Source organism: Poecilia reticulata, chromosome 17 (genome assembly GCF_904066995.2).
Source record: "Poecilia reticulata chromosome 17, P_reticulata-male-v2, whole genome shotgun sequence".
In the NCBI taxonomy this organism is placed as follows: domain Eukaryota; kingdom Metazoa; phylum Chordata; class Actinopteri; order Cyprinodontiformes; family Poeciliidae; genus Poecilia; species Poecilia reticulata.
In genome coordinates this window covers 4,793,070-4,813,598 of record NC_088846.1, presented here as the reverse complement: position 1 = coordinate 4,813,598, position 20,529 = coordinate 4,793,070, and the positions used below count along the sequence as shown (strand labels likewise).

General features: G+C 42.4%; 1 protein-coding gene across 2 annotated transcripts in view; it reads left to right on the top strand.

Annotated features, from left to right (window-relative positions):
• ephb3a (eph receptor B3a) overlaps positions 1–12,023 on the top strand; it is a 67,285-nt gene extending 55,262 nt beyond the window's left edge. The window contains exons 13-15 of one of the 2 annotated variants that reach the window (XM_008433273.3): positions 597–746; positions 3,726–3,919; positions 8,901–12,023. In XM_008433273.3, the coding sequence (XP_008431495.1) occupies positions 597–746; positions 3,726–3,919; positions 8,901–9,012 (456 nt within the window). In that variant the 3' untranslated portion in view covers positions 9,013–12,023. Of the gene's footprint in view, positions 1–596; positions 747–3,725; positions 3,933–8,900 lie in introns of both variants that reach the window. The other variant, XM_081598016.1, reaches the window with a different exon arrangement.
• Positions 12,024–20,529: the final 8,506 nt, after the last annotated feature.

Genomic DNA, 20,529 nt, shown 5'->3' with positions numbered 1-20,529 from the left:
TATTTTTGAAATGTAAATAATTTTCCCCTCATTTCCTAAATATTTCCTACTTTGAGGTTTTTGGTTGTGTCCTCTTATTAAAATGTAGAAACACTGAATCAGTCATACAGAGAAACGCTCATTTGTCTTCAGGATATTTCATTCAAGGATCAACAAAGTTTAAACCTTTAAACCTCGGAGAAGACGAGAGTGAAGAAACAAGTACATACGTAGCTTTTTATAGTCACGTACACAAAATCAAACTTCCCTTACAGAACTTAACATGTCAAACATCAGCGTACATAAAAAGACAATACAGTCTGGATCATGTCTGATTTTGCATCCGTGACCTTTCAACACAACAGTTCAATCAAAGGTCAAGATGATTAAAACACGTCTCAAAAATACCCGTCCATAAGCTCCGTTCTCCAGTAGACAAGTCAAAGTACAAAGTTGTCACCACAGTTATAACAAAATACAAAGAAGTTAGTGGTGTGTGAAAACTTGCGGGGCACCGTGTTTCTGTGCTTCTCTACTGTTTCTGGATTGCCGTGTATTCTATAATAGCGATGTGTGTGTGTGCGTGTGTGTGCGTGTGTGTTTGTGTGCGTGAGCAGGGAGGAAAGATTCCCATTCGGTGGACGGCGCCAGAAGCCATCGCCTTCAGGAAGTTCACCTCGGCCAGCGACGTGTGGAGCTACGGCATCGTCATGTGGGAGGTGGTGTCCTATGGAGAGAGGCCTTACTGGGACATGAGCAACCAGGACGTGAGTTGGCCGCGCCGCCTCCCCGACACACACACACCTGCGCCGCAAATTCCTTCTCAAAGAGTTTTACGACTAAAGTTTAGCGGGGGCCGGCTGGGAGTTCCTCTGAGCAGCTGTGGCTTTGATTTCCAGAGTGACACGTTGGACCCCGGCTCTGTTCTGGAGTCTTTATCTCCTCTCTGCAGATGCTGGTGCAGCTGTGTGCCTGTGTTCTACCTTCTTTTTTACTACCTTATTTACAGCTCAAGCCCGGCACACTCCCTGCAAATCCATACTGCAAAGCCTCCCCTCCTCACACTCACAAAGGCATTCTCAGGAAAGGCTTTTTTTTTTTTTTACGGGCCTTGTTACCTGTCGGCTATCTGCTCTGCACAGACACTGGAGCTGCAGCACCGAGCTTTGTAGGAAAGAAAACAGAAATCTCTGGGTTCCTCCTCGCTGAGCAAAGTGCCGAAGCGGTGCGTACTGTACACCTCCACGCAACTCTCCGAGGACTACCGGCTCTGTATCGCGCTTCAAAAAGGAGACGTGCAACACTGATACCAATAAAGCAAGGGAGAAAAAAAAAAAAAAAGGCAACCAAAATGAAAAATGGCATTAATGTATGTATAACTTTCACAACAAAACCCTAACGCAGTAATGAAAAGCATCAAAGCAGAGGCTCTCCATTGTTCCCCGTAGCCTTTGTGCCACAGCCGTTGCTCAATAAGCAACAGAGTCAACAAATACGAGATATAAACAGAGGTACTCACCGGCTGGAGGCACGACACAAAATCAAAGGACAAGCAGCGGGAGGAGAGGAGCGCAGCAGAACTGCTTTATTGTTCCCAAATGCCAGTTTTTTTATTGTTGCGGGGAGCTGGAAGCCCATACAGAGCTTATGGAGGTAAATGCAGTTGCTAGGCGAAATCTAATCAATGAGCCAACGTGCTCTTCCTTCACTTATTGTTTTCCGCGTCAGTCACAGCAGTTCTGAAGTGACAACATTTGGGATTAGTTTTTTTTTAGTTTGGCAGAGACGCTGAAAGGAAGGATGGAATATTTGACAGCACAAACTGAGCAGCTGTCAAACGCAGGACATAATACAGAAAGTGGCGATTATCTTACTAGAACGCCAACAGACACTAAACAGAGTCTTTATGTGGTTAGTCAGAACTACATGGTTGAACATGATGGGGTTTATTTTAGCTTGTAGCGAAGGAATGGGGAGTTAGTTTTTTTCAAGTTGAAATGCTTTGTTTGACACCACTAAGACCGTAAAAGAAATTATAGGTTATGGATTGGTGGTTCTCAGACTTTAAAATAAGTAGCTCCTCACTTATTACTTAGATTTCAAAGTACCACAATGCTGTCAAGGACGGTGGCCTGGAAGGGTTAGCAAAACGCAAGAGCCACGCCGTAAAGTCAAAGGCCACAACGCAAGTTATGCTTTGAAATTGTTCATAAATTCTGTTTTACATTAAAATTTTATGTTGCTAGCAGGTTTAGCATACCTTCAGTTTTAGCATAACTTGTATTGTAGCTTTTTGTTGTGGCTACTTGTGTGTCTTTTTTTTGTTTTTTGTGGCTTTTCTTGTGTTGTGGTTTCTCGTGTTGAACCTTTATGTTGTGACTTTGTTTTTTGTGGCTTTTCTTGTATTGTGGCTCTTCTTCTTGTGTTCAGTCTCACCTGTGAAACTTGCAGGCATTTAGTCAGCAGAAAATTCCCCTTCAAAGGTTGATCCCAAATGCACAGTAGATACAAAACCCCCTGAATCACTTCACAGGCTGAAGAGGATAAACAAAGATGGTTATGTTTAAGGTAGATTTGCTGTTCTCCTCCTGTTTTGAATTATTGATCTTCTCGGGGACGACAGGGACACAAAAACTGCATTGACATCCTGGTGAGACTTGGCTTTACTTTTCTTTTCACTTCAGTTTATTTCCCCTTCTTTTCAGTGCATTATCAGTCCCCAAGAGGCTTCAATCAAAAATCAGAGTCTGTGTGTGAAATGCTCAGATTCGACGAATGCAAAAACGGCACCAAAAGGGTCATAAGTGTCAGCGAGGTCCAGGTGGAACATGTCTGCATCTCATCTGGACAAACCGCTTCCTCCGTCTCTGGAGGCTGCTATGTTTCACAAGAGGTTTTACTCACAAAAATAATTCTGAAATCTTTGTGCATTAGGGGGTGAATGATTTTGACATCTGACTCACAGCCCAACAAAATAAAAAATAAAACTCTGCCTCATCCAGACCAATCAGAATTGACTTTGTAGGCATTTTTATTTGACCATACAGCCACTTCCCTAAATGATCCTGTATTTACACACGCATTGTGAATGCCTGAAATGTGTAAATATTCAATCTTAAAGACGATTCTTTCAATGTCTAAAATAGATTTATTATAAGTTCAAACTGACGTGTTTTTAAGTTAAGATTGACAAGCATAAAACAAAACAACATAAAGTAGAATAAGCTCAGATCCCACCAATTACTAACAGCAGCTGTACTGGATGAGCTACGCATCGTCACACTTTCCCTGCACAGCCGATACAGACTCAGTCCAGGACTTTTCACTTTTTTGTTGCCGTTAGAATTAACACAGATTTATGGTGTGCCTTGGAGATGTCATCATCTGTATTCTAAGAGCAAGTCGATGATCCAGGCAGGTGATGCCACTTCATCAAAATGACTCAATTCGAGCAAAAGAACAGAGATTTTTATCTAATCAAAAATAAACTGAACTTTGTCTCAGCGTGGAAATCATGTGTGTTGCTCAGGTGTTCATTTTAAATGTTTTTGTCCGTTAATATTTAATTGCGCACCTTCAGAGGATGCTCCCTGATGTTCAGAGTAACAAACTGCTGCAGTTCAAATAAACACTTAACCAGTCTCTACGTTTTGCAGCCACATTGAATTCAGTGGACCTTGAACATACAATGTTTACGCCAGTTAGCTTAAAATGATCGTACTTATGAGTGGTTTTCCTTCTGTCAGGTAATGACAGCAGTAGAGCAGGACTACCGGCTGCCCCCGCCCATGGACTGTCCCATGGTGCTGCACCAGCTGATGCTGGAGTGCTGGATGAAGGAGAGAAACCTGAGGCCTAAGTTCTCGCGCATCGTCAGCACCCTGGACAAGCTGCTCCGCAACGCCGCGAGCCTCAAGGTGGTGACCAGCAGCTACTCAGGGTGAGTCAGACATGTAAGTTTGATTGGACCAGAGCCACTCAGGTCGATGCCCAACAGCACTGGTGTTCAGAGCAACTTCATGATCTGCTAGCTGCGTTTCCATTGGCCTTAAAATTGCGCAAATTGGGATTCCGAAAAAAAAATTTGCTTAGTGGAAACAAAGCTCTAGTTTTTCAATAAAAAGCTCGTGCGCTAGGATGAGTTCTTTTTTGGGGGGCCGTATCAAATGGTTGCATTTCGCAAAACTGCAATGGAAAAACTTTTTGCATCACACGAATCACGAGGTTAACAGCTGGATATTCATACCAGCGGAAGCGATAAAGAAGATGACAGGAAGTGGCAGGAGGATGATGACGCACAGCATGTTTTTTATTTACTTATCGCGTGAACAAACTTCACGTGTGGTTTTAATTGCATTTGTTATTTAGTGGAAACAGTAATTGTGAAATTGTGTTTTTTTTTTTCAACATTAGTGGACCAACCTTTGCGCACATTTTGTAATGGGAACGCAGCTACTGTTGTCGGGGTGAAAGTCTGGGATGAAGTGAGTTATGTTTATGTAAAAAAAAAAATATTTGTAGACATGGAAAAATGTGGCTCTCTTGGGTTTAGTTGTGTAAAAAGTCTTAAATCAATCTTTAATTTCTGCAACTTAATTTGAAAAATCCGACCTTTAATTTGAGCACGAGTGTGGAAACACATCCTGTGTGTAATGCAGTGGTTCTTAACCTGGGTTCGATCGAACCCCAGGGGTTCGAGGAGTCGGTCTCAGGGGTTCGGCGGAGCCTCTGCCGTGGAGGTAAAGACACAGTTGTGTAAAGTCGTGATGACGCCCCGCTTTGCCATCACTTGCTGCAGAGGATCAGGTTACATTGCTTAGCCAATCAGAGCTGCGGAGGAGCACTGATTGAAGGAGTTCCACTCTCAGCATGGATTTGAACTTGTGTCTTTAATTACTTCAGCAAAGCTCAGTTTTTACCAAATTCTATAGTCTAAATCTGTTCCTTAGTCGCATCTTTTCAGCGTTGCTACTGCCTCTAGTGGCGTGGGGGTGGTAACACAGCTAATTTAGTTACATTACTAAATCAGAATACTGCAAAGTATTTGTAAGTGTGGTGGGGAGGGGTGGATTAAGAAGGGTTCAGTGAATGCGCATATGCAACTGGGGGGTTCGGTACCTCAAAAAAGGTTAAGAACCACTGGTCTTACTCTTCCCTTGAAATCCAAATATCTAGAAGCTTCCATGTCATAAACTCTTTTAGTTGTTGGCTATTAGACTGGAGAAGAACCCATATTCATGTTCCCATCAACGTACTGAAAAGGATTTAAAGGAAGGTAATAAAAAAATATCCAAAGCTCACCGGTATAGTGATCAACTTGGGGAACCATTAGATTCCGATTTTGGCTAATCCTGGTTTTTTGGGGGGGGGGTTTTTGTCCAAAAAGTTGCAAAATATAGCAGCCTATTTTATACCAAGTTCTTAACAGTAGAGTTACTGTTAACGGTGCTGGTACAGATGTGACCTTGTTGGCGGCTCTCAGCCCTCTCTTACAGCAGAGCTAGAAGTGGTTCATTTTCAGACATTTGCGGATTCTTATGTAATATTAACCGATCAACGATCTCCTACTTACTTGGGATAGATGCCAAAAATGTTTTTCTATCTTTTTTTAATTTTTGTTCTACCTTCACAACGCTGAGCTAGCTAAACTCCACTAGGGCTTTAACTGGAAGCATGTGCTTTGATCAGATAAAACTTGGATTTTCCAACAACAAAAAAACCCAGGGATCCTTATTAGAATGCAGAGCATCATAAACTCTTGCCAGAGGAGATTTTTAAAAAATCTACTGAACTCTGCCAGTAAACTGAAAATGGATCATTGTTGGGGATGAACTTTGTGTGCACAATATTAGGATAGCATGAAGATGCAATCATAGAGTTGAAAATTGCAGTGATGACATCGATCATGAATAACTCGCACTTTTCTCTCTATGCTTTTGTTCCCCCATCATCGTTGACGTCTGAACTTCTCCTCTTCAGATTTACTGAAATCTATATCAGTTGAGGACAGAAAAGTCTAATTGTCCAGATGTTACTATTGATACAGAGTTTGAATAAATGGTACTGGAGATATTATTCAGCCCTTTGTGACTGCCTTGTTGCACGATTGGAAACGGAGATGTGTATTGTGATTCAACATACTGCGTAGCTCGATCTGGTCCAAAACAGAACACCGAGCGCTCCTTCAGACACAGAATCAATGTTCCTCCCAGGTCATCCAAGTTCCCATGATTCTGGACCAGAGATCTGTGAAATGCCTAAGGACCAGAAGAATGGTCTCCTACTGCCAGAAGCAAAACATTTAAAGCAGTGATACCAGGGATAGAGTTCAGTTTTCTCCACTATATAATTGTACTGAACTAAAGTTTTGATTTTTCAAATTTTTTTCGCTGTGATATTATACTACATTTAAAGCTGCTTTATGTAAATTTTTCAAACTTTTTTTTTTTTTTACAAATTTGTTGAAAATGTCGCCATGTCATGACAGTATAATCTGTAAAAAAAAAAGTTCCTCTGTTTTCTCCCAGTGCCAACTAGAAACAAGCAATCACAGATAGGAGGCGGGTCTTAGCGCTGTCAATCACCTCTACGTGTGGCGCTGCTCATCCTCCATTGTCCTCGCCTTGCTCCCTGCCACACTGCAGCTAGGATAGCATGTTGTGAATGCTAAGGCTAGTTAGCATAGCCACCAAATGACAGCAGATAAATCCTGTAACGGTAAGATGTTTTCTCTGCTATCAACACATTTAGCAACGAGTACATGAGGATGACTGACAGCGCTATGACCCACCTCTTGGCTCAGATTGGTTGTTTTTCTCCAGATGTTAACAGCAGCTCAGGTAGGAGGTGAGGGAGTTCGATCTTTTCACGGATTATCTTTCACGACATGGTGACAGTTTAAACAAGTGAAAAAACAATTTTTTATGTAACTTACATTCTGCCGCTTTATTTAATGCTTCTAACATCTGTACTGCCAACCTTTATACACTGTATGAAGGTGTTTGAACAGGCGTGTCCAGGCATTGACTTTTAGTGAAGCATTTGTTTCAAAATGCTTTTTAAAATCTGACATTTTCCCAAATGGATGTCCGTCTGGAGGTTCTTAATCATCTGTCTGCTCTGACGGTCGTCACTTTAAAATAAAAGGCAACGCGTTTGTAAATGGAGGCAACTTTGCTACTGTGGGCAAAGTTTGGCACAGAAAAAAACAATCACTGTCCTCTTTCTTTTTCTTTTTTTTACTCCATCAGCACTCAAAATGGTCTGGAGGTTATTCCATGATGGAAGCAGAAAATAAAGCAGTAATGCATTTTCCTTCTTCCTTGTGTGAAATTGTCTTTGGTATTGTATATGACTGGCGCTCAGCGCAAGATAAAGATTGGTGCTGCGGAGACGGGCAGCGCTGCGCCTCTGGGTTGCTGGAATAAGATGTCACAGAAAAAAAAAAAAAAATGTCTGGCCTGAAGAGAAGCACAACAAGGTGCGTGCTCGTTGGCTTTGCTTTGTTTTATACTCCGTGTTGACTCGATAGGATGCCTCTTTGCGCTGAAGGGCCTTTTTGCTGCCAGACGGATGTCTGCCTCCGAGTCTCTGACACTTCTCGGTGGAAGTGGAGATGTGATGTCGTAGGTAGCTGTGCTCGCCCCCAGGTGTTGGTTGTATTTTTTTTTCCCCCAGCTTTCTCCTTCTGACTTTTTGCAGACTTGGAACGCTCCAGCATGCTGACGTGTTTGTTCTGAATTTTGTTAGCCTGGAATTCAAGTCAACAACATTAGCGGTGTTCTTAGCGGGTGCTCAGAACACCGGATCGGCTGGTGATGTATAATGAATCAAACGCAGATCTTCAGCACTGTCTACGCCGCCGGGCTGGCTGGCTGACAGACAGAGAGACGCATACAGCAGAATTCACACGTTCAGTTTCCAGGTGCGGGTACCGGCTCCTTGGCTCACAGTTTTCACTCTAACACGGAGTCCCCCGAGGGCATTTCCTGTGCCAGGATTTGGGCTCAGCGAAGCTAATTGTGTGTGGAAATGTAATGGCTGACCTCGCTTTAATTCCCCTTCCACTTGGCTGGATGCTGGAATGTAGGTGATAGGACAGAAAGCGGCACACGGGGTGCTGATGTGGAAAAGCAGGAGGTGATGAAGTGTGAGTAATAAGGTAGATTGAGGAGAAGCTAAAAGAGAGGAATGTGTTTAATTAGGTTGCTAATGAGCTTTTTAATGCATCAGGGGAGGGCGCGCCCGGCGAACACGACGGGCGGGAAGAAGGGGAACGCGCGCGCTCCTGTTTGCGTTGCGTTGCTCGTGCGTCTGCATGTTCCTCTGTGGCTGTGTGCCGATGACATGCCAATGATTAATTTATGGCCTCATCTGTATGCGGCAGTGGCGAGTGATAGATGGGGAGAGGAGAAGAATCATGTTGTCAGAGCGATGATTTAGAGAGCGTCTGCGTCGCCATTGGCTGCTGGACGATGCCGCGGTCAGATAAAGGGGATGCAGAGAAGGGATATGAGATGTGGCGCTATCTGCTTCAGCATCTCCAGCCACACGGGCCTTAAAAACAAGGACACTGGCCGGAGAACAAAGGACACTCGGCCACTGGTGTCCCAAAGATAGCCAAGAAATATGTTGAAGTTTTATTAAAAACTGAAAACGTGATGAATAGATTCTGGCCTGGCTCTGGAGCTGCTTACAGCAGACGAGGCTTCAAATCAGCACGTTTTACAGTTTATTCCCATGATGTGGCATTTTATTATGTGCAATCGTAGGATCTGAGAGTGAGGAACTCTGCAGAATGGAGCTACTCCGACACAAAGATGGGTTAGACTTTAATCCGGCTTCAACAGAAAGACTCAGACTCGCGGCAGCTTTGGCGTCTGCGAACTCGATGCTGACCTGTGTGTCGTTTGTCTTGGCAGGGATCTGCTGCGGCTGGGAGGAACACTGCCGGGACACAACAGGAAGAGTCCGGAAGACAGTCAGGAAATCATCCGGCAACAGATGAGCCAGACTCTTCCCATCAGAGTGTGAACTGCTGCAACGCATACAGAAGGAGATTAAAGAAAAAAAAAAAAAACTACCTATGAACTCTGACGAGGAGAATCTGATGTACAAAGTCTAAAAATACACAAAAAAAAAAGAGGGCGGGGAATAAAATATGAAGGCAATGAAAGCGGACCGGTTCGAAGACTTCCTTCCCACTGGAGACTTAACGTCTGTATAAAGACAATTTCCCATTGCGGTGTGTGTGTTCATTACTTGACACTTGTGGATTTGTGACTGTTGACATGAAGCCAAACTTCTTAATGGACCCTCTCAGGTTGTGTTTGCATGCCTGCATGTGTTTTTTTTTTCCTGTTTCTTTCCGCTGGTTGGGAATCAGCATTTCCTTCTTGCCGTCTCACCGAGGAAAGGCGAGCTCACAAACAAACGTCTAAATGACGCAACAGTGCCAAGATGAAGCAAACCCAACCTTCAACACAGCTTGACCTCTGTATCAATCTGCTCAACCGTTTGTTTTTTTCTTTTGTAGTTTGTTTAAACCCAACCAAATAGGTTCCTTAAAGTTATTTTTGGCGATGAGAAAAAAAAAAAAAGGAACTTTTCATCCTCTTCCTCTTAAATACCGTCTTCCACAGAAATGTACTGGGAGATCCGTGTTTTACGAACCTGTACAAAGCATCCGAGTCTTCACCCTCTCCTGAACCCCCCGCGTCTCTCTGCGTTGGAGGCGAGACGTAGCTGACACTGTGCGGGACACGTCATGTGCATGCCAAAGTGGAAACTCCGTCATGAGAAACGTACTTACCAAGTTCCACATTCGCTGTTGCTTCGGTGGCATCTTGCTGTTTCGGGCTTTAACGTCCGCGTTTTCTTAACCTCCCTTGACTCATAAAACGCATTGTTTTGAATGCTAAGTTATTACCTGATACTGCTATTTTTTTTTTTTTACTTGGGCTTAACTTTTTTATTACAAAGCTTGTTTTTTTTTTTTTGTTTTCTTCCCACATTGAAAGAAACCAGACAGACGTGAATGAGTGAATTAAGGAGACATTTGACTCAGACAGGCTAATTATCTTTATAATCACTGAGCAGACTGTGTCAGGATCGATGTTGGGCTTCTTCCTGCCCCAAGCAGAGCTGCAGATTTTATTCAGAAAAAAAAAAAATCGCAGCTTAGCAGGAACTTAAAACTGACTCAGAGGTAGGAAGAAAAACTGCAGAACAAATCCGCCATTGTTTTGTTTCTTCCTAATCAGTGTTTTCCTCGGAGCGCCAGCTGTCAGTGCAGTTTCTATCTAAACCAACTGCCTGTATATAACACCATGTTTGTATTAGACCAAACCACTGAGCAGTTACAGCTATCCGACCTGACTTTGGCCTTTTGCAGGGCCCTCACTTATCTGCTTGTTATGTTTTCATAAAGCAACGGATGAGGGAATTTGACGGTCATTACCAGGGATGTCCCGAAACCGATCCGAGAAAACCGTTGCGGAAAACGCCTCAACTGAACGATTCCTCATATTGTTTTATTAAGTTTTGCACTCAGGATCGTTTTCAGAAAAGTTTTCATCCACACGAACCCACACAAATCCTCCCTTGAGTATTTTTGTAAACATGCCAAACCCATAGGGGGCAGTGTAGCACAAAGCTAAAACCTATGCCAGTCAATCAGATTGCTTCAAAACACACAACTTCCTGTCAGGAATTAAACATGGCACCAAGAGGCTCATTTGTGTCGACAGATAAAAAGGTTTAACTACTTTTAAACAACGTGTTAGAATATAAAGTTAATTAAACACAAGACGACGTCGATTGGGAATCTTGACAAAGCGGATATATTGGCACATTATTTGTCCCAGACTAATTTGCGAGACCTTAAGTCTGTTTTCCTTTGTACACACATGCAAACACACAGTTTTCTCAAATCTGCACTTTGATCAGAGTTTTATTAAATAAAACTGAGTTTTTGTGTGGTTGAAAGGCTAAAACAAAAATTTACTTTTTTTCCCCAGATATCTGGCAACATGTGGACTAGACCTAAATTTAGTGAATTTTAATACATTTTTGCATGAGGTCGATATATACTGAAATTAAAATAATAAATGCTATAGCTAACGTTGTAACTGTAATGTAAATGTTACATTATTCCAACAGAAGTAGCCGCTTTGAATAAGGCCATTGTACATTTCTGCATTGATTTTTAGACTTCATAAAGTTAAACTGCTTTTTATCCTGAAGTTTATCAAATTGAAAATGTCATCAGATCCTGCCTAGTGGAAACCTGTGCAGCTTCATTTTTTCTATGATCTGACTCGAAACAAAGTTACTTACTAGCCTACTAGCTTAGCGTTAGCATGCTTGCTCTGGTTTATCAAAAAAAAAAAAAAGGTTTTGTTAATTATTTGGCGAGTGTGTTTTACCTCTTCAGTCGAAATATCACAGCAGCTCTGAGTGATATTTTATTGCATTTCTAGTTAACTGGTTGCAGATAAAACTTGAAGTCATTTTCCTGCTTTTGGGACAGTTGGGCACATCTAAGTCACATGACTAACAAAATATGACTGATAGACCAGGAGCTGCAGCAGCCAATACAGTCTCTATCACTGTGAACTTCATTAGTTGGGGTAAAACAAATAAAAAATACTAAGACATTCAGGAAGTGTAGATTTGTGACACGTGTGGCGCTTTCCATGGAGGAAATATGTTTACAAAAGAACAACTGCACAGCTAGCTAGAGCTAAAAATCACAGACAGAAGGCCTGAAATGCCAATAGCAATTTTTTTAAAAAGCCCAAACCAATACCTGGGATCGGATCGGGACATCCTTAGTCTGTCCGTATCTGAAACTAAAGAGAATCTCGCCGTGAAAGAAGAAAACGTGTCTGTTGGGGCAGAGTTTTCATGTGCAGTTAAAGGTGTACTAGATTGTAAAAAAAAATAATAAAAAAAAAAGAAAATGTGAGAAAACTAGAACAAAAATAAGCATTTCTCTTTCAGTATTTTTACGATAATCATATGCAAATAAATTATTAAACACATCTCTGGTATTCTCTTTGATTCCTAGGCGGGTTCACTAGGCCGAAAGTTCCAGGTCTCCTCTGATGCAACCGTGGGGATGAAACGAAGGGGATCGCGAGTGTGTTTTACCTCCTCAGTCGGAATATCACAGCAGCTCTGAGTGAACTCATTAAGATTTAAGATTAATCAAAGCCCGGACCGGCGTTGCTCGCCAATTAGCGAGACCGCAGGACTGTTGTGGGGATTTCGGTCTCCACTGCTGCTGGAGAGGCTTCAAGGAGGCAAAGTTAATCTGGCCTTTCACCAAGCGTCGGTGTTGTTTGGCTTTAATCTGCCGAGCAGGACACGAAGCGAAGCCGTCCGGCTGAGCGGCGCCGTCACCCTGTGTCTGTATTGACTGAGCAGGCTTGGCCACTGAGAGGCTCCTGGGGCTCTCGGGTGTCGAGGAGCAGACTCCCACACGATCGGACGTACGAATCCAAAATCCAACATCGAAGCTCATGTTTTAAACTTTGATTATAACTAATTAAAGGTATTCATTATGCTTTAATCAATTCAGCAATATCACTCAAGAAAAATAGAATATTTAATATATGTTCAGGTTTTTTTTCCTCATTTTAATGTTTTCTTTGGCTAACCTCTCTTTTCTGGTTAAAATTTGTGCATGATCTTACCTTTATGTACCTGTCGTTCTCCACACATATCTCTGTGACTCTGTTGTAAAACATAAAACAACAATCCTTTAATTTTTAAAAATCTGCCATCCAAAGCCAGTGGCATTCAATGGTTCTGCTCCATCCGTGTTTTGTAGATTTGTGCACATTTGTAATGGAAACATGAGCTGCGTTTCCATAGCAAATGTGTGGCTTTTTGGGGTCACTTTTGATTTTACAGAAGAGCTCTGGATTCAACATGTTCAAATGACAACTTTTTATGAGCGGCGCGATACTGTGAGCTCTACAAGAAAACAAACACAAACCATCTTCTTCCTACCACTTCCTGTCGTCGTCTTTGTCGTTTCCGCCAGTAGTAACATCCGGCTGTTCGTCACGCGACTCGTGTGATGCGGAAAAAAAAGTGTTTCCGTTGCAGATTTGTGAAATACATTAAGTTCACTACAGCTGAAAAACCACCTCATCCTCGCACAAAAGCTTTTTTATCAAAAAATGGCATGTTTCTATTAAGCTAATTTATTTTCGCGATTTCAATTTGTGCAATTTTAAGGTAAAGTTTAAGCCATGACACTGGCGCTAATCTATCAGCCAATCAGAGGAGACGTCTGCGTCTTATTTAGGCGTGAGAGCGAGAAGCCGCTTGTACTTTGGGAAATTGTCATCTGTGATTTGCGATTTTAAAGAAGAGCTACGGACTCAACATGTGCGAATCTCAACTTTTTTTTTCCAAAATTAATGTCTATTAAGCAAATGTATATTCATACTTTATGAAATTCTCTGGTAAATGGAAACGCAGCTGCTGATCCCTAACTCTCTCCGTCTTTGGGTTCCCGCGGCGGCTGCGTGTTCAGCCGCCGAGAGGAGCGAGCGCCGGGGGTCACGCTCAGGTTGGTTCTCTAATCATCAGCGACGCTCTCACAGGATGCGACGGCGGCCGGGTCAACAGCCAGGCCGCTGGCATTTATCATACGTGTCGGCGCTACCTGCTGCTAGCAGAGCAGATAAATGCTCTGTGATGGCGCATCTGCTCCGTCTACTGAGAAATCCTCAAGCTTGGAAATTAACAGGAGCGGCCCGGCTTTTTAATCACCAATGTCTTTGTTTGTGTTTACCGTTTCCTATGAGACCAGACACAATGTCAGGAAGTGAGAATTTGCATCCTGTTTACCATTAAATATCTGAAGCGTTTACAGCTGCTCACCGAGAGACAACATTCACAGCACCTCCATCTCACAGAAGCTTCCCCCCCCCTTCCACTGCTGCATCTTTGAAGATGATGCAAAATGGCAGCAAACCTGAAGGAAAATCTCTCACCACTGTATTACAGGCCATTAGTGGGGAGAAATCAGCTGCGACGCGTTCTCACAGAGGTTTTAATGAGCGAGCTTGGCAGAGTGGGAAAGTCGAGAAAGCATCCCCAGCGCCAAGCGTTGTTATTCGTTTGCCGCCGGTCGCTGGGCTTCGAGGCAGATCCAGACGTCACTGCGCCGACCCCGACGATTACTGCCAGATTAGCCGCAGCGCTGCCTCTAAACCGGACCAGACTTGGACTTCGGCAGGAGGGAGAGAAGCGCGCGCAAATCTGCTGGATTGGAGGCGATCTTTCAGATTTAAACTGAACGCACTCGTCACTTCTCTCCCGGACTCAATGGGCTCATTTGCCATCCTGTCCAAAGCAAGTTTAATGCCTCCAATTACAGAGGGAGGCAGGGCGGGGCGAGAGCAGGCAGATTTGGAGCGAGGCGGGCTTGGCAGGAGAGTTTTGCTACGCATCAGGGCCTTTTAACAGAGTAGTGATTTGCTGCTGGTGCTGGTGCTGAGGCTGCTTGTGCGGGCTCATCAATGGAAAACTACCCTCTTTACAGGGAAGGCAGGCAGCACTAAGCCTAAACTGTGAGGAGAGACACTGAAGTCTCGGGCTCTTTAACGACCTGCTACAGTTGCTCTGCGTTGGAAGGAATTTCTGCGCCTGCACCGAGAGCACAAGCGGAAATCAAAGCCCTTTCAGAAGTTTTTCATGCAATATAGTTTTCCGTTTTAATTGAATATTCTGAAATATCCAGAAGGGAAGCAAAGGATGGAGAGGGAGTGAGCTAAACAGCTACAGCTGCACTGATTATGTCTGACAGTCGAGAGAAACCTGAAACGGTCCGACTGCATTTCTAAACTTTTTACTAAAACGTTACCTTTACATCATCGGTTAAGCGTCTCGGGCTGTGAATCAGAAAAGTCGTGTTTGTAATGAGCCGCAGGAAGAAAGACATTCACAATGTGACTCAACCGTGACATCACTTTCAATAATCTGCATTTTAAAAAAGAATATTAATTAAACAAAGAGATGATTTAATCCATTTATGTAAAGATGAATTATTTAACCATGTCAAAAAGTAGGGCTGTGAGATTAATGGAGTCAGCAAGAGAAGACAGAACAATATTGTGTTTATGGAATATGGTGAGATTTTTATTAGACTTTCTGGAAAACTAAGAAACTCTGGTGTTTGTCCTCAGAGAGTAAATATAATAACTACTTCTGAGGCAGTGCTAAGAGCTTTGAAATAAATGCTCCATTTAGCATCATCAGCAGGCTGCTAGCAAGCTAACATCACTGATACCTTAACTACTAATAGCAGCTAATGCTTAACGGTGCTTACAAACAGCCTTACCTGTAATTCTGTCACCTGTTTTTCTTCCCCCCCCAACGGGGTCACCAAAATGTTTCCAAAATGATTTAGAAGAGGTGAAGGCTTCTACAATGCTTTTCTAACCGAGTGCTGCTGACTAGTCAGCTCTTCAGTGGCCTGAGTAGGCTTCCATTTCAAAAGATAATTCACTTTACTCTGTTCGCAGGAATATGACATGAATTCAGCAATGTTTTACTATAAATGTAAATGTAAAGGTCAAATGTCAAGTCAGCGCTAAGATAAGTAAGTAGCTTGCCACTGACAGCATGTGAATGTGCGAATGACTGAAGCGTCAAAGTGTGAAGTGCCTTGAGGTGCTTTGCACTTGATAAATGCTACACAGCTACAGGCTCATTTACAATTTAAGGTGAAGCTTTGAAGCACATGCTAATTTAGCTTCATTAGAAGCTAACAATTAGCCAGCGGTGACATTCGGTGCTTACAAACTGTTAGTCTTCTCTGCCATTCTTTCTTCTTTTCCACTTAAATAGATTCTGAAAGCATTATCTGTGTAATATCATGGTAGCTTCTTCATCGCTTTTACCAAACATTATCAGCAATTCATACCAGTTAGCTTAGTGCAGGACATTGGGCTCATGTGGAAAATGACAGGAATTTTGAAATATTTTTTGGAAAGAACTAGTACAATCTCATTTTTTCACAGAGAAGCAATAAGACCAGAATGTTCAGGTTTTAAGCTCATTCTAATACTAAAGACAGAAACGCTTTGAAATTGTTGAGGTTTTTTTTTTGTGTGTTCACATATGGAAAATCTCAAAATGATGAAGAAACGTGAAAGAATCTCTTGAGTGTAGGTCAGGTTTGAGCTGTTTGATGTAGATTTTGAATTTGAGATAATTAGATACATTGTCCTAAATGGAGAATAGTCTCATATTTGGGGGGAGGAGGGACAAAACCCTAAAGGCATCAGAGGAAACATGAACTGAAAACACAGAGGAAGCAATCAGAGAAGCACAGGAGAGCAGGACCACCTGAACTAAATAGTCAATAGAGAGCTGGCATGGTAACAGACAGAAGCAGAACATATTGCACCTAAAAATCTCCATCAAAATGAGGAGGATATGATAACTAAACAGCATTTTCACCAACTCTGTTCCTCACTACAAACTGGGAATGTAGGGCAGGTCACAATGTTCTCCACATTTTCATTCAGCTAATAACTAAGAAAACTAAAATAATAAAAAACGCATTGTTAAACATTAAATATAAATATAATTTAGATCAATATTTGACTCTTGTAACGCTTAGTCCTGTGTGTCATATTCTAAAATTATAAAACATATTTTCAGTGTGGGTTTTTTTTCTGTTAAGTTTTAGGTACCAGGGACTTGGCTAAGCAAGTAAATTTGTATTTATAAATACAAATCATATATTTTGGTTATTAAGGTGCATAAAGTCACAAAGTACACATGACTCAAAGGTTTAAACTTCAGTCACTATCAGATGAATGAATTTGCCTGAACTCACAATAGGCAGCTTTCCAACAATGTTCAGTAGATCTGTACTAAGAATAATATATTAGGTTAGCATGTATCTTCTGTCTCTTTTTAGCTCAAAATGCTTCCTGATATTTGATGTAAAAATAGTGGCGGTCTCTTTAGGACTTTCGCAAGCATGTTTTGGCAGCCATTTTGACAAAAAGTCAACTCAAGAACTACTTGATTTCTTTTTTCTTTTTCTTTTTTATTAAGAGCTTCAAACATCAGCTGAGTTTCCATGACAAATGTGATCAAAACTGTCTATATCCAGCTAATGTCGAAAAAACTGTTTCACAGTTGCGGTGTTTCCATTAAATAAGAAACGCAACTAAATCACGTGAATAAGTTTTTTCGCAAGATACGTTACTTAAAAAAATGCCACATCTTCTTGTCGTCTTCTTTGGGGTTTGTGCCAGTAGCGACATCCAGTTGTTAATGCTTTCGTGTGACGTGAAAAAAGTATTTCTGTTGCAGTTTTGCTAAATAAACCAATGTCAATACAGCTAAAAAAAACCATCTTATCTTGGTGCCAAACCTTTTTATTAAGGTTTTCAAGCTGCCCTGTTTCCATTTCGGGGCTGCACAGTGGCGCAGTTGGTAGAGCTGCTACCTTGCAGCAAGAAGGTTCTGGGTTAAATTCCTGGCCCCGGTCTTTCTGCATGGAGTTTGCATGTTCTCCCTGTGCATGCGTGGGTTTTCTCCGGGTTCTCCGGTTTCCTCCCAAAGTCCAAAAACATGACTGTCAGGTTAATTGGCCTCTCCAAATTGCCCCTAGGTGTGAGTGTGTGTGTGTGCATGGTTGTTTGTCCTGTGTGTCTCTGTGTTGCCCTGCGACAGACTGGCGACCTGTCCAGGATGTACCCCGCCTCTCGCCCGGAACGCCAGCTGGAGATGGGCACCAGCAACCCTCCCGATCCCACTGAGAGACAAGGGTGTCAGAAAATGGATGGATGGATGGATGGATGGAAGTTGTGCAATTATATAGTCAATATAAATGCAGCTATAGTGGGACCTTAAAACATACACCTTCGAATCAGAGTCCAATTATTCTAGTTCACTCTTACTTCACCAGACAAAACCAGAACCTGACAGCAGATTGTGACTTTACTTCAAGAGGAAATATTCTGCCATTTTAATATGGAGACATCTCCAGGTGTGGGATCTTGTTAAACCCCTGGCACATAGTAATTAACCCCTACCGACCTGTAATAAATGTAGAATTTCTCAATCTGCCTCCATCAAAATGTTATTTAACATGAAAATCAGACTCTGTAAAAAAAAAACAAAAAAAACTTCCTTCTTTGAATCCTAATAGATTATACCAAGCATTTCTTGTAACCAGATTACAGTAATCTCGTTAATGATAATCCGTTACTCCCTCTCAACCCGCTCTAACTATAACGTGGGAACATTTTTAGCCAAACAGCTGGCGCTGCGTGCAGCTATAATCTTTACTGGAGCTTTCACATCTATAGAAGAAAAAATAAAGAAATGTGGAGCGGTGGAAAAGGCAGCATTTATTTTTCTTTTTTTGTCATGAAATGATTTCTTCACATTTAATTAAAAGGGCCTGCAACGCCAGAGTCCCTGCTCTCTTTGCACACATGCCTTCCGCACACACTCCTGTGATGGTAAATAATGTTTTCCAATTTTGCCTTTACCTTTCAGCACTGTTGTCATAAAAAGCCTGGGGGACGAGTGATTAGCATAACAGTGGCTTTTTTTGTGTGCGTGTGTGTGTGTGTGTGTGTGTGTGTGTGTGTGTGTGTGTGTGTGCTTCTCCAGCTCTGTCAGCCTGCAGCTGGAGCTGCGAGTGGGATCCATTAAAGTAGCCTGAGCAGCTACTGCCATTGACTAACCGGTGTCAGCGCCCTGTCGGCTCTGAAGGGCGGAAAACTGTGCGGCAGAAAATCTGCTAAAGCCACCGTTCCCCTCCCCTGCCTATCATCAGCAGCTCTGATGCTGCTGCTGCGGCTGCTGCTGAGCCAGGGCTGCTGATCTGGAGGCCACAGCCAAAACAGGAGGGGAGAATCAGCAGAGGACAGAGCAGCGAATGAGGTCAGGCAAAAGGAGGACGGGAGGGGAGAATTAAGAGGCAAAGGTATACAAAGAGGTGAAAGGCTTGGACTAGCATGTCAGCTAGTATTTTTCAGATCGTGCTTGTTATGTTGGAAAGTTATTATGTTTTGTGAGAAAGTATTTACTCTCGTGCAGACTTCTGCTTGGCTCAGGAAGCACGCCTGAAAAGTCCGATTGACTCGGTTTGATTTGCGACATTTTCAGCTGCTGCTGTTCACTTTCACGTCACACTGTGCCAAACGAACCAAAGCACTTGAGAAACCAGGTCTCCCTATCGCCTGTGGTAATGCTGCAACAAGAACCGCTGAGGAAAACGAAATGAAAACCATTGAAGAAGACACTGAGCGCGACTTCCTTCTTCACAAAGACAAAAATGGAGTGGCGTCAGATTTTAGAGATCGTAGGATGTGTTTGTTTTTGGAAAAAGACCACAAGACAGTTCTTCTGCTAGGGCTAGACATTTGTTCTGGTTATATTTTCCCAGAATGCACTGCACTGCTGTCCACTTGGAGCAGTCTCTGGTGCATTTAAACTGCACCAAAGTTCACTTCAACCAAACCGAGGCATTGGTTTGCAGGTGGACCAGAGTTTGCTTTTTTGGTCCACATCAGAGTTCGCTTACACATTCACACCTTGACACTGTTTACCGGAAACTGTGTGCGCCGTAAACATGGCGGACAAGGTCACGGTAACAAAATGTCTTAAACATTCCTCTCACTCTGACTTTAATTGCTCAATATTTGGACTGAATGGCTTCATTCACTTCCTTCACTGCCATTTCCAAACCTTAAATACGAAGACAATCCAGAAGATCCACATCATTGTTCACGACTCATCCTTCTTCCCGCTGACTGGCTCCGTTAAAATTCAACTGGACAATTACAATGAATCTGGTTATCATATTCTATGTCACGTGTGTGGAAAAGTTATATCCAAAAAAAGTTATCCAAGTCTCACTTTTTTAACATGACGAAAAAAGAAAAAAAAGAGCCGCAGTATCGATGATGGAAGAAAAATAAACAATAATATGCATTTCATAAGAGGAGGTGGAGTTTTAAGGTGCCGCTGTACTTGGGGAACCAGGAGTAAATCTACAGTTTGAGAGCAACACGGAACTTAAAGAACATTCAGTTCTATAATATAAAAGAGAGAGTGGCCATGTGGAGCTTTTCATGAGAGAAAGAAAACATAAATCTACAGGGGGCAGGACAGTGAAGAGAAGCTAAAATCAAAATATGATCTCTTTACTCTCACAGGAACTCTAGCTGCTGCGATTTGAGTCAGCTGGAAGGCTTTCAGAGAATTTCATTCAACATCCTGATAATAAAGAATTACCTCAACTCACCGTAGGAGTGGAAATGCAAGGACTAGTATTTCTGCGTGACTTTTAAAAACCCACATTCACAAAAACAGTCAAAGGGAAGGAGGCGAACGGCTGAATTGGATGACACAAGTGGTCGAGTTTACAGTCTCACAGCCGGAGTCGGGAATGAAGAAAATCCTGACAGTAGCTGTCTCTGGGTTCGTTGGGTTCTATGGTTCACTGGCTTCAGACAGGAGGAAAAGAGCAAGCTCAGCAAAAAGTGGAAGAGG